Source organism: Mesoplodon densirostris, chromosome 4, assembly GCF_025265405.1.
Source record: "Mesoplodon densirostris isolate mMesDen1 chromosome 4, mMesDen1 primary haplotype, whole genome shotgun sequence".
In the NCBI taxonomy this organism is placed as follows: Eukaryota; Metazoa; Chordata; class Mammalia; order Artiodactyla; family Ziphiidae; genus Mesoplodon; species Mesoplodon densirostris.
The window spans coordinates 155,659,300-155,674,177 of NC_082664.1; the positions used below are offsets into that span (position 1 = coordinate 155,659,300).

At 45.2% G+C, this 14,878-nt stretch overlaps 1 protein-coding gene across 5 annotated transcripts in view; it reads left to right on the forward strand.

Moving 5' to 3' along the window:
* The window catches only part of WDR37 (WD repeat domain 37), a 57,452-nt gene that overhangs the window by 29,707 nt on the left and 12,867 nt on the right, over positions 1-14,878 (forward strand). For 3 of the 5 annotated variants that reach the window (XM_060097552.1, XM_060097553.1, XM_060097555.1), the window contains 3 exons: positions 922-998; positions 8,981-9,221; positions 10,366-10,507. In XM_060097552.1, coding sequence (XP_059953535.1) covers positions 922-998; positions 8,981-9,221; positions 10,366-10,507 — 460 coding nt within the window. Of the gene's footprint in view, positions 1-921; positions 999-8,980; positions 9,222-10,365; positions 10,508-10,832; positions 11,340-14,878 lie in introns of those variants that run through there. The other 2 variants (XM_060097556.1, XM_060097554.1) reach the window with 2 other exon arrangements.

Below are 14,878 nucleotides of genomic sequence, written 5' to 3' on the forward strand. Positions count from 1 at the left end.
ACAGAAGTGGGACTGATCAGTGCTCTTACACTCAAGTCAATCAGGTGGCAGGGTCCTTTGAGGGTCCAGTTTTAACAGGCCTCCCCACAGAGCTAGTGGATGCCTGAATCAACATCTGGGGAGTAAAGGAGGCCAGGAGTTTAACCTAGTTATGTGGGCCATTTGTTTTGTGGTTGGGAAGAGACGGAGACCAGTGACAACCAGGCTGGAATGAAGGGGATGAAATCGAGACACGTCAGGAAGCTGCAGCGGGAAATGGAAACAAAGTAGTGGCCTGGAGGGTGGAGCGCCAGATGGGTTTGGACAGGATGCTGACTCGGAGGGAGATGGGCAGGTCAGGCGCTAAATCCAGTCGACGCCACAAGACACGTGCCGCCATTTGCTGCCTTGGGGAAGCTGTGCAGCCACGCAGAGAAGGTGGGGTTCAGACGGTGCTCTCGTGGGGGCAGTGGAGGTGGCCCTTTCGCACATCTGTGGGACTGCCTGTGCCCCTCAGCTGCCCTCTGTCTTTCCCAAATCCAAGCATCGCCTTACGGCCTGGCTGGTGATAGCAAGGTCTCAGTACCAGGGGCTGCATGGCCAGCTGTGGGGTGCATCCAGGTTCAGTGAATGGGAACGTGCCCTTGAGTTACTGTAGTTTTGGGTTTCTGTTTTCTTAGGTTGGCCAGATGGAGAATAAAATCTGAAACTTGTAAATTTTCTCTGAACCTTCACAGCTTTCCACCCTAAGATGAAGGGGGTTATTTTTATAGGTCATCATTATCTTTGTGTACTTTTGCTATTCTCAGTAGCATTACGTAGTCTCAGAGGTAGCTGTTTAAGTATAGTCAGTCACTTGCAATCCCTCAGGTACAGAACTTAGCAGGAGCCTAGCCAACGCATGTTTGCACCTCGGGTAATTTCCCCTCTTTCTCTCCTCAGCTTCTGGAGATCAGACCGCCCATGTCTGGAGGTACGCGGTTCAGCTGCCCACTCCGCAGCCTGCAGCCGACACTAGTGTAAGCAGCACATTTACTTACCCTGAAAGCACGATATGGGGTATGTTGGTAGGTTCTGGATGCTTGTGAGTTTTAGGATAAACTTATAATTTGTGTTGTGGGCCGAATGTGTGTGTCCCCAAAACTCATAGGTTAGAGTCCTAAACCCCCCATGGGGCTGTATTTGGAGATGGGCCTCTAAGGAAGTCATTAAGGTCAAATAAGGTCACAAGGGTGGGGCCCTTATCCAGTAGGATCAGTGTCTGTAGAAGAGACACCTGAGGGCTCCCTGTACCTTCTTGCACGCACCGAGGAGAGGCCATGTGAGGACACCTGCCAGCCAGGACGTGAGCACTCACCAGAGTGCCGCCCCCAGCCTGGCTGCCGAGTGGACCAGGGCCGAGTCTCTGTCTATATCCGGGTGTGTTTGCTTTCACTTTCCTTTCCACAAATGTTCAACATTTACATTACTTCTTTAAAATTTTATGGTTAAGTTATACTTCTTAATATTTTATGTATTTGATTTTAGACAACTTGTCTGTCTTTCATGTGAGATAAATCCTGTACGTCACTGGTGCATGTGATATCATTTTTATGTGGGTAAAGTTTTTTTTTTTTTTTTGTGCCTGCTTCCTTCTTTTTTTAAAATTTAATTTTATTTATTTTTTTATACAGCAGGTTCTTATTAGTCATCCATTTTATACACATCAGTATATACATGTCAATCCCAATCGCCCAATTCATCACACCACCACCCCCACGCCACTTTCCCCCTTGGTGTCCATACGTTTGTTCTCTACATCTGTGTCTCTATTTCTGCCCTGCAAACCAGTTCATCTGTACCATTTTTATAGGTTCCACATATATGCGTTAATATACGATATTTGGTTTTCTCTTTCTGACTTACTTCACTCTGTGTGACAGTCTCTAGATTCATCCATATCTCTACAAATGACCCAATTTCGTTCCTTTTTATGGATGAGTAATATTCCATCTATATATGTACCACATCTTTATCCATTTGTCTGTCAGTGGGCATTTAGGGTTACTTCCATGACCTGGCTATTGTAAATAGCACAGCCATGAACATTGGGGTGCATGTGTCTTTTTTTTTTTTTTTTGCGGTACGCGGGCCTCTCACTGTCGTGGCCTCTCCTGTTGCGGAACACAGGCTCTGGATGCACAGGCTCAGCGGCCATGGCTCACGGGTCCAGCCGCTCTGCGGCATGTGGGATCTTCCTGGACTGGGGCACGAACCCATGTCCCCTGCATCAGCAGGCGGACTCTCAACCACTGCACCACCAGGGAAGCCCCAACATGTGTCTTTGAATTATGGTTTTCTCTGGATATATGCCTAGTAGTGGGATTGCTGGGTCATATGGTTATTCTGTTTTAGTTTTTTAAGGAACCTCCATACTGTTCTCCATAGTGGCTGTATCAGTTTACATTCCCACCAACAGTACAAGAGGGTTCCCTTTTCTCCACACCCTCTCCAGCATTTGTTGTTTGTAGATTTTCTGATGATGCCCATTCTAACTGGTGTGAGGTGATACCTCACTGTAGTTTTGATTTGCATTTCTCTAATAATGAGTGATGTTGAGCATCTTTTCATGTGCTTCTTGGCCGTCTGTATGTCCTCTTTGGAGAAATGTCTATTTAGGTCTTCTGCCCATTTTTTGATTGGGTTGTTTGTTTTTTTAATATTGAGCTACATGAGCTGTTTATATATATTAGAGATTAATCCTTTGTTGATACGTTTGCAAATAGTGTTTCCCATTCTCATGGTTGTCTTTTCGTCTTGTTTGTAGTTTCCTTTGCTTTGCAAAAGCTTTTAAGTTTCATTAGGTCCCATTTGTTTATTTTTGTTTTTATTTCCATTACTCTAGGAGGTAGATCAAAAAAGATCTTGCTGTGATTTATGTCAAAGAATGTTTTTCCTATGTTTTCCTCTAAGAGTTTTATAGTGTGCGGTCTTACATTTAGGTCTCTAATCCATTTTGAGTTTATTTTTGTGTATGGGTTAGGAAGTGTTTAATTTCATTCTTTTACATGTAGCTGTCCAGTTTTCCAAGCACCGCTTATTTAAAAGACTGTCTTTTCTCCATTGTATATCCTTGCCTCCTTTGTTATAGATTAGTTGACCATAGGTGTGTGGGTTTATCTCTGGGCTTTCTATTCTGTTCCATTGTACTATATTTCTGTTTTTGTGCCAGTACTATACTGTCTTGATTACTGTAGCTTTGTAGTATAGCGTGAAGTCCACGAGCCTGATTCCTCCAGCTTCGTTTTTCTTTCTCAAGATACCTTTGGCTATTCAGGGTCTTTTATGTTTCCATACAAATTATGAAATTTTTTGTTCTAGTTCTGTGAAAAATGCCTCTGGTAGTTTGATAGGGATTGCATTGAATCTGTAAACTGCTTTGAGTAGTATAGTCATTTTCACAATGTTGATTCTTCCAATCCAAGAACTTGGTATATCTCTCCATCTATTTATCATCTTTAATTTCTTTCATCAGTGTGTTATAATTTTCTGCATACAGGTCTTTTGTCTCCTTAGGTATATTTATTCCTAAGTATTCTTTTTGTTGCTGTGGTAAACAGGAGTGTTTCCTTAATTTCACTTTCAGATTTTTCATCATTAGTGTATAGGAATGCAAGAGATTTCTGTGCATTAATTTTGTATCCTGCTACTTTACCAAATTCATTGATTAGCTCTAGCAGTTTTCTGGTAGCATCTTTAGGATTCTCTATGTATAGAATCATGTCATCTGCAAACAGTGGCAGCTTTACTTCTTTTCTGATTTGGATTCCTTTTACTTCTTTTTCTTCTCTAATTGCTGTGGCTAAAACTTCCAAAACTATGTTGAATAATAGTGGTGAGAGTGGGCAGCCTTGTCTTGTTCCTGATCTTAGAGGAAATGGTTTCAGTTTTTCACCATTGAGGATGATGTTGGCTGTGGGTTTGTCATATATGGCCTTTATTATGTTGAGGTAAGTTCCCTCTATGCCTACTTTCTGGAGGGTTTTTTATTATAAATGGGTGTCGAATTTTGTCAAAAGCTCTCTCTGCATCTATTGAGATGATCATATGGTTTTTCTCCTTCAATTTGTTAATGTGTATCACATTGATTGATTTGTGTATATTGAAGAATCCTTGCATTCTTGGGATAAACCCTACTTGATCATGGTGTATGATCTTTTTAATGTGCTGTTGGATTCTGTTTGCCAGTATTTTGTTGAGGATATTTGCATCTATATTCATCAGTGATATTGGTCTGTTGTTTACTTTTTTTGTGACATCTTTGTCTGGTTTTGGTATCAGGGTGATGGTGGCCTCGTAGAGTTTGAGAGTGTTCCTCCCTCTGCTATATTTTGGAAGAGTTTGAGAAGGATGGGTGTTAGCTCTTCTCTAAATGTTTGATAGAATTTGCCTGTGAAGCCATCTGGTTCTGGGCTTTTGTTTATTGGAAGATTTTTATTCACAGTACAGTTTCAATTTCAGTGCTTGTGATTGATCTGTTCATATTTTCTGTTTTTTCCTGGTTCAGTCTCGGAAGATTGTGCATTTCTAAGAATTTGTCCATTTCTTCCAGGTTGTCCATTTTATTGGCATAGAGTTGCTTGTAGTAATCTCTCATGATCCTTTGTATTTCTGCAGTGTCAGTTGTTCCTTCTTCTTTTTCATTTGTAATTCTATTGATTTGAGTCTTCTGCCTGTTTTCCTTGATGAGTCTGGCTAATGGTTTATCAATTTTGATTATCTTCTCAAAGAACCAGCTTTTAGTTTTATTGATCTTTGCTATCATTTCCTTCATTTCTTTTTCATTTATTTCTGATCTGATCTTTATGATTTCTGTCCTTCTGCTAACTTTGGCTTTTGTTTGTTCTTCTTTCTCTAGTTCCTTTAGGTGTAAGCTTAGATTGTTTATTTTAGATTTTTCTTGTTTCATGAGGTAGGCTTGTATAGCTATAAACCTCCCTCTTAGAACTGCTTTTGCTGCATCCCATAGGTTTTGGATTGTCATGTTTTCATTGTCATTTGTCTCTAGGTATTTTCTGATTTCCTCTTTGATTTCTTCAGTGATCTCTTGGTTATTTAGTAACATTTAGCCTCCATGTGTTTGTGTTTTTTACGTTTTTTTTCCCCTGTAACTGATTTCTAATCTCATAGCATTGTGGTCAGAAAAGATGCTTGATATGATTTCAATTTTCTTAAATTTACTGAGGCTTGATTTGTGACCCAAGATGTGATCTATCCTGGAGAATGTTCCGTGCGCACTTGAGAAGAAAGTGTCATCTGCTGTTTTTGGATGGAATGTCCTATTAATATCAATTAAATCTATCTCATCTATTGTGTCATTTAAAGCTTGTGTTTCCTTTCCTTGTTAATTTTCTGTTTGGATGATCTGTCCATTGGTGTAAGTGAGGTGTTAAGGTCCCCCACTATTATTGTGTTACTGTCGATTTCCTCTTTTATAGCTCTTAGCAGTTGCCTTATGTATTGAGGTGCTCCTATGTTGGGTGCATATATATTTATAATTGTTACATCTTCTTCTTGGATTGATCCCTTGATCATTATGTAGTGTCCTTCCTTGTCTCTTGTAACATTCTTTATTTTAAAGTCTATTTTATCTGATATTAGTATTGCTACTCCAGCTTTCTTTTGATTTCCATTTGCATGGAATATCTCTTTCCATCCCCTCACTTTCAGTCTGAATGTGTTCCTAGGTCTGAAGTGGGTCTCTTTTAGACAGCATATATATGGGTCTTGTTTTTGTATCCATTCAGCAAGCCTGTGTCTTTTGGTTGGAGCATTTAATCCATTCACATTTAAGGTAATTATCGATATGTATGTTCCTATGACCATTTTCTTAATTGTTTTGGGTTTGTTTTTGTAGATCCTTTTCTTCTCTTGTGTTTCCCACTTAGAGAAGTTCCTTTAGCATTTGTTGTAGAGCTGGTTTGGTGGTGCTGAATTCTCTTAGCTTTTGCTTGTCTGTAAAGGTTTTGATTTCTCCATCGAATCTGAATGAGATCCTTGCCAAGTAGAGTAATCTTAGTTGTAGGTTCTTCCCTTTCATCACTTTAAGTATATCATGCCACTCCCTTCTGGCTTGTAGAGTTTCTGCTGAGAAATCAGCTGTTAACCTTATGGGAGTTCCCTTGTATGTTATTTGTCGTTTTTCCCTTGCTGCTTTCAATAATTTTTCTTTGTCTTTAATTGCCAATTTGATTACTATGTGTTTCAGCATGTTTCTCCTTGGGTTTATCCTGTATGGGACTCTCTGCACTTCCTGGACTTGGGTGGATATTTCCTTTCCCATGTTAGGGAAGTTTTCGACTATAATCTCTTCAAATATTTTCTCTGGTCCTTCTTCTCTCTCTTCTCCTTCTGGGGCCCTTATAATGCGAATGTTGTTGGTGCTTAATGTTGTCCCAGAGGTCTCTTAGGCTCTCTTCATTTCTTTTCATTGTTTTTTCTTTATTCTGTTCCACAGCAGTGAATTCCACGATTCTGTCTTCCAGGTCACTTATCCGTTCTTCTGCCTCAGTTATTCTGCTATTGATTCCTTCTAGTATATTTTTCATTTCAGTTATTGTGTTGTTCATCTCTGTTTGTTCTTTAATTCTTCTAGATCTTTGTTAAACATTTCTTGCATCTTCTCGATCTTTGCCTCCATTCTTTTTCCGAGGTCCTGGATCATCTTCACTATCATTATTCTGAATTCTTTTTCTGAAGGTTGCCCATCTCCACTTCATTTAGTTGTTTTTCTGGGGTTTTATCTTGTTCCTTCATCTGGTACATAGCCCTCTGCCTTTTCAACTTGTCTATCTTTCTGTGAATGTCTCACGTGGGTAAAGTTTTAATGTTCATAACTAGAGAGGTTGCATGTTGAGAAGAATGAATCCACAGGTTTAAACCACAAACCACTCGGTTACATGCTTGTTTGTCCTGTAGGATACAGATGCACCTTCTTTGGATAATCACGCAGGGTCTTAGTTATCCTTTTTGGTGACTTGATGTTCCTAGTTTCTGTTGAGGGCGGCTCTTTGCTGTAGAGTCTACAAACGCTCAGCCCTTCCCTGTGCTGCTCCAGCGGGGGTGGGGGGAGTTTCACCAGGCAGAGGGCGCTGAGTGATTTCATGTAGTCAAGCAAACGTTAGGTTTCCATTTACGTTTTGGCTGTAATTGTTAGAGGATGATAGTAATCTTCCAGTTTTCATATCTCTGCCTGTGAATATTCCTTTACTTTTTCTCTTTTTAAACCGTTTAAATGTTGTTCTATTTAGAGATGGGTTAAGTAATGAGTTCCAGTAATGAGTAGGAATGAGTTTTCTTAGGTAAGTGGTCTTAACAATTCGTTTTTAATTCAGTGTATTGTGTATTTAATTTTAACACAGATTTTTCCCTCGTGGAATTTCCAAACTGTCATGTGCTGTGCTTAATGCACGTGTTCACTCAAGAAACAGCACTGGGGGAGGACAGGGCAGAGGTGAGCATGAAGACTGATGCTCAGAAAGTTCAGAAAATGAGTTTACATTGTATGGATTTCTTTTTCCAAATAAAATTTAAAAAGCACCAATTTTGTCAGAGGGAATATTACACATAATACTTAGATTAAAAAACCTAATAGTTTATTTAGAATGTAAGGTTGACTTTATTTTCTTTAGGATTTTGTTTGCGTTGGATGCAGGGACTTTTCTTGCTTGAAAGTTGCTGCCTCAGGGCTTGGAGGTTCCCTGGGGGCCCCAGCTTGAATTTGAGATGCACCTGAGGTGTGGTCGGTGCCGGGACCACTCTGCGGTCTGCCACGAAAGGAAGAGCAGGTGGCGCTCCCTCATTGCTGCCCAGCCCGAGCCTTGTGCTTGGATGGACAGCACTGGTTTTCTTAAGCTTTGCTGGCCAGTCTCGGCTCAGGTTACATCCCTCTACTGTGTGTGGATACATGACATACATCTGTGTGCTGTGTGTGTCCATGTGTGTGTATGCACGACATGTATTTCCATACCTGACATCTGCTCCCACACCCATGTGTGTGCACTTGTGCCCACTTGTGTGTTTGTCCCCCTGCTGGCCCATACGCTCTGTGAGGCGGGGCCCCAGGCCCGCATCACCTCCTGCACGAGTTCCACGTGGACATGCCAGGCAGCGGCCATCTCCCCTTCTCTGCCGCGTGACCAACATGTGGTCTGGTACCGTGTAAGCACCTGATAAATATTTGTTGAATGAATACACAGTATTTTCTTAAAGACCTGAAGCCTAGGGTGACTATTAGGTTTGTTTTTTTTTTTTTTTTTGCGGTACGCGGGCCTCTCACTGTTGTGGCCTCTCCCGTTGCGGAGCACAGGCTCCAGACGCCGCAGGCTCCATGGTCATAGCTCACGGGCCCAGCTGCTCCGCGGCACGTGGGATCTTCCCAGAGTGGGGCACGAACCCGTGTCCCCTGCATCGGCGGGCGGTCTCTCAACCACTTTGCCACCAGGGAAGCCCAGGTTTTTTGTTTTATCCTTAGCTTTTGACAAAAGATTATTGATAATGTAGGAAAATAAAGTGAACTCTCATGTCTATTCACATAGCAATAGAATTCTAAACGTGTTTTAAATAGGCTTCTGAGAACTGAATGTTCCTTTTTTTATTGTGACAAATTATTGATTTTCAATTGTGTTTAGTTTTATGACATTTCTCCTAATCTGTGGTGAAAACTTAAAATGTTGAAAATCATTTTATTTTCCCCTTTTATTGGTTAGTGGAAATGAACTGTAGTTCATTTGCTGTTGTAGCTACCTCGTTTTTTCTTCTTATGGTTGGCCCAGGGTTTTAGCCAAGTAGGAGATGGTGAAGTTGATACACAGTCACTGAGCACCACTTAGTACCAGACACCCACTGGTGTTGGTCGTAACAGTGGTTAAGTCCTAGAAGGACAGACAGTAACAGTGCGATTGTGCAGCCGTGTCTGGCAGGCTCAGGATTCCCAGGGAACCGCCTCTCTGCTCTCCCCCAGCAGCAGCTCTGTGGCGAGGACGAGGTGGAGTGCTCTGACAAGGATGAGCCCGATGCAGACGCGGACGCATCCAGCGACTGTCCCACCATCCGGGCGCCACTGACATCACTTAAGAGCCACCAGGGAGTGGTCATAGCCGCCGACTGGCTGGTCGGGGGCAAGCAGGCGGTGACGGCCTCGTGGGACAGAACGGCGAACCTGTATGACGTGGAGACGTCGGAACTTGTTCACTCCCTGACAGGTGTGCAGGCACTGCATTCCCGGTTGTGTGCAGGCGACGTCTCGTCTAGAAGGACTCTTGGTTCTGTTGGTGCAGCTGTGATTTTCAGAGCTCCTTTATGATTAATAGAGCTGTTGGCAGTTAAATTTATCTTATCTTCGGGGGGGTTAATTGCATCTAGATACATGCAGTATCTAGATATTTAAATGTGGTTGTTGTATTAGTTTTCTTTTGCTTTATAACAAACTTCCACGCACTTAATGTCTTAAAATAACATGAATTTATCACATTGTGCCCCTGGGTCAGGAGTTCTGGGCACATGCTCGCTGACCCTCTGGTTCTCAGGGTGTCATGGGTGGAGTGAAGGTGTTGGTGGGGGCTGTGCTCTCACCTGAGACCTGGGGTCCTCTTACTGCCGTTGGGAGGATTCCTTTTCTTGTGGCCCGTGACTGAGATCCGTTTTCCTGCCTGTTGTCTGCTAGGGGCAGTTCTCAGCATCCAGAGGCTGCCCTCAGTCCCCCGTGGCCACTCCAGAGGCGTCTCACCATGTGCTGTTGGCTTTCTTCCAGACCAGCAGGAGAGCATCTCTGCCGGGACCCTTTAAAAGGGTCCACCTGACTAGCCCATCCAGGACAATCTTTCTTTTGATTAACTCAAAGCCATGTGATTTGGGGGCCTTAGTTATATCTGCAAAATCTGTTTTGCTTTATAGTGTACCGAGATTACCAGAGCATTTGCAGGCTCTTCCCAAACACAGGGCAGGAATCCTGCAGGGTGTGTACCAGGGTTGGCATCTCTGGGCTGTCTCAGAGCTCTGCCCATCACAGGCCTTTGTGCATGTTTATCGGTGAGTGCCTTTCCTCATTGAGTGATAAAGGTTGTGTTCTACCGAGCGCTCCACCTGTGTATTATTAGAGGTTATTCTGCAAGTGCGGAATTTGGAACTGTACTTATTTACACACTTGGCCTGTTGGAGATCTGCCTGACCTTCCAGCCATCGGGGTGAGGAGTGTCCCACCCACACTTGTCCTGCTCTTCCAAATGCACGAGGGGAAGGGACATGGGTCCTACCTCAACCCCACACACCATTCCCGCGATGACTCTTACCGGCAGCACAGCAGGGGCCTGCCTCCCTGTGACCGTCTGCCCTTCGTCTCTGTCGCAGGGCACGATCAGGAGCTGACGCACTGCTGCACACACCCGACCCAGCGGCTGGTGGTGACCTCCTCCCGCGACACGACTTTCCGTCTGTGGGACTTCAGGGACCCTTCCATCCACTCCGTGAATGTTTTCCAGGGCCATACGGAGTGAGTCTCAGTTGCTTAGACGTCTCTTTTTAACTATTCGAGAAAGAAGTTCTGCAGGTAGACGTTAAGAGTCCGTTCTTATTTTAATTTTCAGTGTTAATTTCCAACTCCACCGTTTTTCAGAATGGCTACTCTTTCCCAAAACACTTAGCTCCATTTTGGAAGATTTCACTGATGTCCCCTCCTGAAACTGGTGGTGGGCAGGAGGTGGGGGAGGGCCAGGAAACGCTCGGGTCGTGGCGTGAACATCAGAGCGGTTCCCTGCCCCTCCTCGTCCTCGCGCTGGGTTCGTTCTTGTCTAGTCTTGACATCATGCATTTTGCAGGGCTGTTCCGGGAGAGTCCCCACGTCCCACCCTCTGCCTGGTGGGCAGAGCTGCATGCCGACAGCTCGCCCCCTACACGCTTGTTCTCACCCCGTGTGACCTTCCCACTGAGTGATGCCTAGCCTCCCAGCTCCTCGGCCTGCAGTCTGGCCCTCTCCCGGTGGCCCTGTGTAGCCCCCGCTGGCACTCCTGTCACCCGCAGCTCCCGACCATGTCCTGTCACCTGCTCCTGCTGTCCCGCAGGGTCCCTCCTGTACAGCAGCGCGTCCATAAAGGCCAGATCACAGCCATATCAGCAAACGCTTCTTGGCAGATGAACCTGCTTGTCGGCTGCTGCAGTCCGATTTCCTGTCTTTGTCATACAGTCCTGTAAACGAATCCATTTTCTGTGTTTAATGTTAGGTACTAAATTTTAGATTTAATATTCAAAATTAATAAATGTTCAAAAGGAAGCCAGGACAGTGTTCTTCCGGAAGCTCGAGGTCAAGAGGTTGGTGTGTGCAGCCCCAGCACCTGCCCAGCCGAGTGTGGGCTTCAGTGGGAAGGCCCTCGTCTGCCGGAGGGGCATGCTCCTGCTAGGGGGACCCTGGGCTCCCCCAAGTCCCTACCTCCTGGGGCCGGTCCTGTTTGTGGAGGGGGGACCCTGCTGGGGTGCCTAGGGGCCCAGGAGCAGCTGCTCTTCCCTGCTTTTCAGGCAAGTCACTCAGGGCCCAGGGAGCAGAAGGGACCGTTTGGTCACAGTGCGCTGGACGAGCCAGGACTCTGCCCGCACAGCCCTACTCCTTAGTCTACACGTCTTTTTTCCAAGTTTCTCATTTTAAAAGTTTAAGCATAACATAAAAGTTGAAAGAATAGTCAGCAAATCCCAATTACCCTTCTCCTAGGATCACCCATTTTTATTTCTCCACATTTGCCTCTGTATCTGCAGACACGTGCAAAGGGCTGGATGTGCAGCAAGCACTCATACTTTCTTTGGTTGAGCCTGTGTCTTTGAGAATAAGGACATTCTCTAAATATCATGGTATCGTTTCCACCTGAGAAAAATAAAAAACAGCCTGTGACAGCTTCTGACATCCAGCTTATGTTCGCATTTATCTCTGTTGTCCTCAGAGAATCTTTTATGTTTTTTTAAGGTTTAATTGAAATTCATTCATTACATTTAGATACTATCTTCCTTGGTCTCTTTTAATCTGAGGCAGTTCCACCCATTTTGTTATCGTTATTTTTTGTGACGTCGAGTTTGTGTGTGGAATGCAAGCCAGTCTCTTGTGGAACATGCACCCTCTGCATTTCTTCTGCGGCTTCCTTTCTGCCGGAAGTCTCATAGCCACTGCTGTGTGTGCCCCATCCCACCCATCATTGCATGACTGGGGATGCTGGCCTGGACCACAGGTAGTGTCTGCCAGGTGTCCCCGCGACCGTGAGGGTTGACATGTTGAGGTGTGTCTTGTTTCTCAGCGACCTTCCACCCATTGAAAGGTCTGATGTCATCAAGGGTCCTTGCCTGAATCAGTTATTCCTTCGAGAGTTGGGAAAGGATGGTTTTGCTGATTCTGTCCTTTCTTCTGCCTGTATAGCTGGCACTTTATTCATTGGCATGGTTGAGAGTTAGTGGAGCCTCGCGGACCCTCCTACTTGAGGGTGATGGGCCTTTGTGGCCGTGAGTATGAGCGATGCTCAGGCTGTGCCAGATTCACCGCTGAGCGCCCCGTGGCTCCTCTTCCACGAGACCCTCACTCGGCCAACTCGCCGCCCTGGCCCGGCAGGCGTCTGTCCAGACTTGCCCTGTGCCGTCCGCCCCAGTCTCCTCACTGAGCTGGCCCTGCTGGTGGTCCTGGGCCGAGCAGAATCTGGCCGGAGATCCAGGGCGGGTGGAGGAGTCTCGCGTGGAGGGCAAGCAGTCCGTTTTGTGGCGCACAGGCCTCCGCCCTGCTCGCTTGAGCCGCCTCTGCCGCACGGGGTAGGGTAGGCCTGCAGGGGCAGAATCCAGGAGGCTCCCCTGGTGAGTGCGGAGCACGGTGAGGATTCAGTGAGTCCTGACGGCCTCCTTCCCGTCCGTGGGTAAACCAAAGCAGGGTCCTCAAGATTGCCGGACTCTGAATTTGGTTCCAGGGAGCTCTGTCTCCATGTTATTTGAAGGGTCTTTTGGTCACATTCTATTTTCAGTTGCTCTATTTAACTTCTGAAAGTTTTTATTTTTGTTTTGCACAAAAAGCCAAGAACTTACTTGTCTTACTGGGAGTCGATGGAAGAGTCTGGTGTAGCTTTGAGAGCATGGTAGCAGTGGCCTGTTCCCACCTGTCTTCTCTGATTGTGGAGGGTAGCAAGTACTGTGTCATGTTTAAAATACCTGTTTAATTGTTGGTCTGTTTTTGCAGCTGGTAAGTGTGTAAAACGATGGCTGTTTTGGAGAGAGACACTTACGAGGAGTGTAACCGGGGATGAAGGACTTATTTCCAGTGTGTGACACAGTTTCTTAGGTTTGTTTTTTCTAATGGGATCAGGAGCGGCTTAGAGTTGACAGGATGCTGGGTCCGCCCCTGGGGCCTCTCCCAACCCCGACCTGAGACGTCGGTTCACACTTGCGTTCACTTTTACTACCAGGACAAAGGAGCTTTTGGATGGTAATAGAGTATACGTAAAGTACCGCTCTTACTTAGAGTATTTACGTTTTCTTTTTTTTTTTTGCTCTGTTAGGATGAGCTAGCATATTTCGTTGATGTGTAGATACAAACATCAGTTTTAAAAAGTTCTCTCTTTGGCACTCATTTCCTGCAGTAAGTGTCAGAGAAGGGGAATCTTTACCTTTTTCCAAGCCTTTGTGAATTGGCGGGCCGGGTGAGGGGCTGGCTTTTGTGTTTCCCGTCGACTTTACGGTTGCAGCTGCACTGGGGCCCGCAGGCCTTGCAGAGACCGCAGGCCGCGTGGTCAGCAGGTGGGGCTGCAGGCTGTTCTCTCCCTTTTGGAACCACCATCCCACGTTACATCAGCTGTAAGCCTCTGGGAATGACTGCAGTTTGGAAAAGCAGGAAGTGAGACATTTTACAGGCTTTCAGCTAAGGACTCTTCCTAGTCCCTGACTTGACTGCTGCCTTTTTGTGTCTGGCATGGGTCTTCTGGGGTCGAGCCATATGACACGTGGTACCCACGGAGTGTACTCCCTTTGCACGGGGATGTAAGTGTGGACCCACGAAAAGGCGTCCGTTATCAAAACCAGAGTAGAGGGAGCGCTGTTCACTTTGATCACTCACATCTCCAAGCAGCTCCGGGTGTCCTGCCTCCCCTCACATCTGTAGGGATGCCCATGACCCCCCGTGCTTGTCCCCATCTGTCCACCGGCCCCAGGGTTGGCCGTCCTGCCTGCACTTCCAGCCAGAGACAGTTGAGATGTCCTCTCGGGAGCTCACTTCAGTGCCTGCAGAGCTTGCTCCTGGGCTGGGAGGTGACTGAGTTTTCTGGGATGGTTTTCTTGATCCTTTTAACCCGATTCTTTTCTGAACATTAAAAGCAACACTCAGAAGTGCTGTTCTCAGGAGCATTGCTGTTCTTTCCTTGTGTCTCCCTAAAAAGTCCGCGTGGAATGTTTTCAGTGGATCATCACTTAAACAGAGGCTGTATTTCTTAAAATTATGTGACCACATATTTCACATTACTGTGATGTGGAACACACTTTGGAAAAGCCTATCTTAGGGCATATTTTTATTTATAGGAACTCAGCACAAATTCTTTAGTAAAGTATGTTAGACTCTCACATCTTTCATAGTGTGAATAATTCACTTGCCTATATGAGTAATTTGAATTTTCTGTGTTGCGTTTTCTTAAGGCAAGATGTAGTGGTACATTCTGGCTTCAACATTACTGGCTTAGTTCTGCAGTCCAGTTTCTCTGGGAGCTGGGGGAGAGTTTATTTTTCCCTTTTCATTTTCTTTTACCAGGTCTTCGTTACTTGGTGTGGGATCTTTAGTTGTGGCATGTGGGATCTAATTCCCTGACCAGGGATTGAACCCGGGCCCCCTGCTTTGGGAGCACGGAATCTTAACCACTGG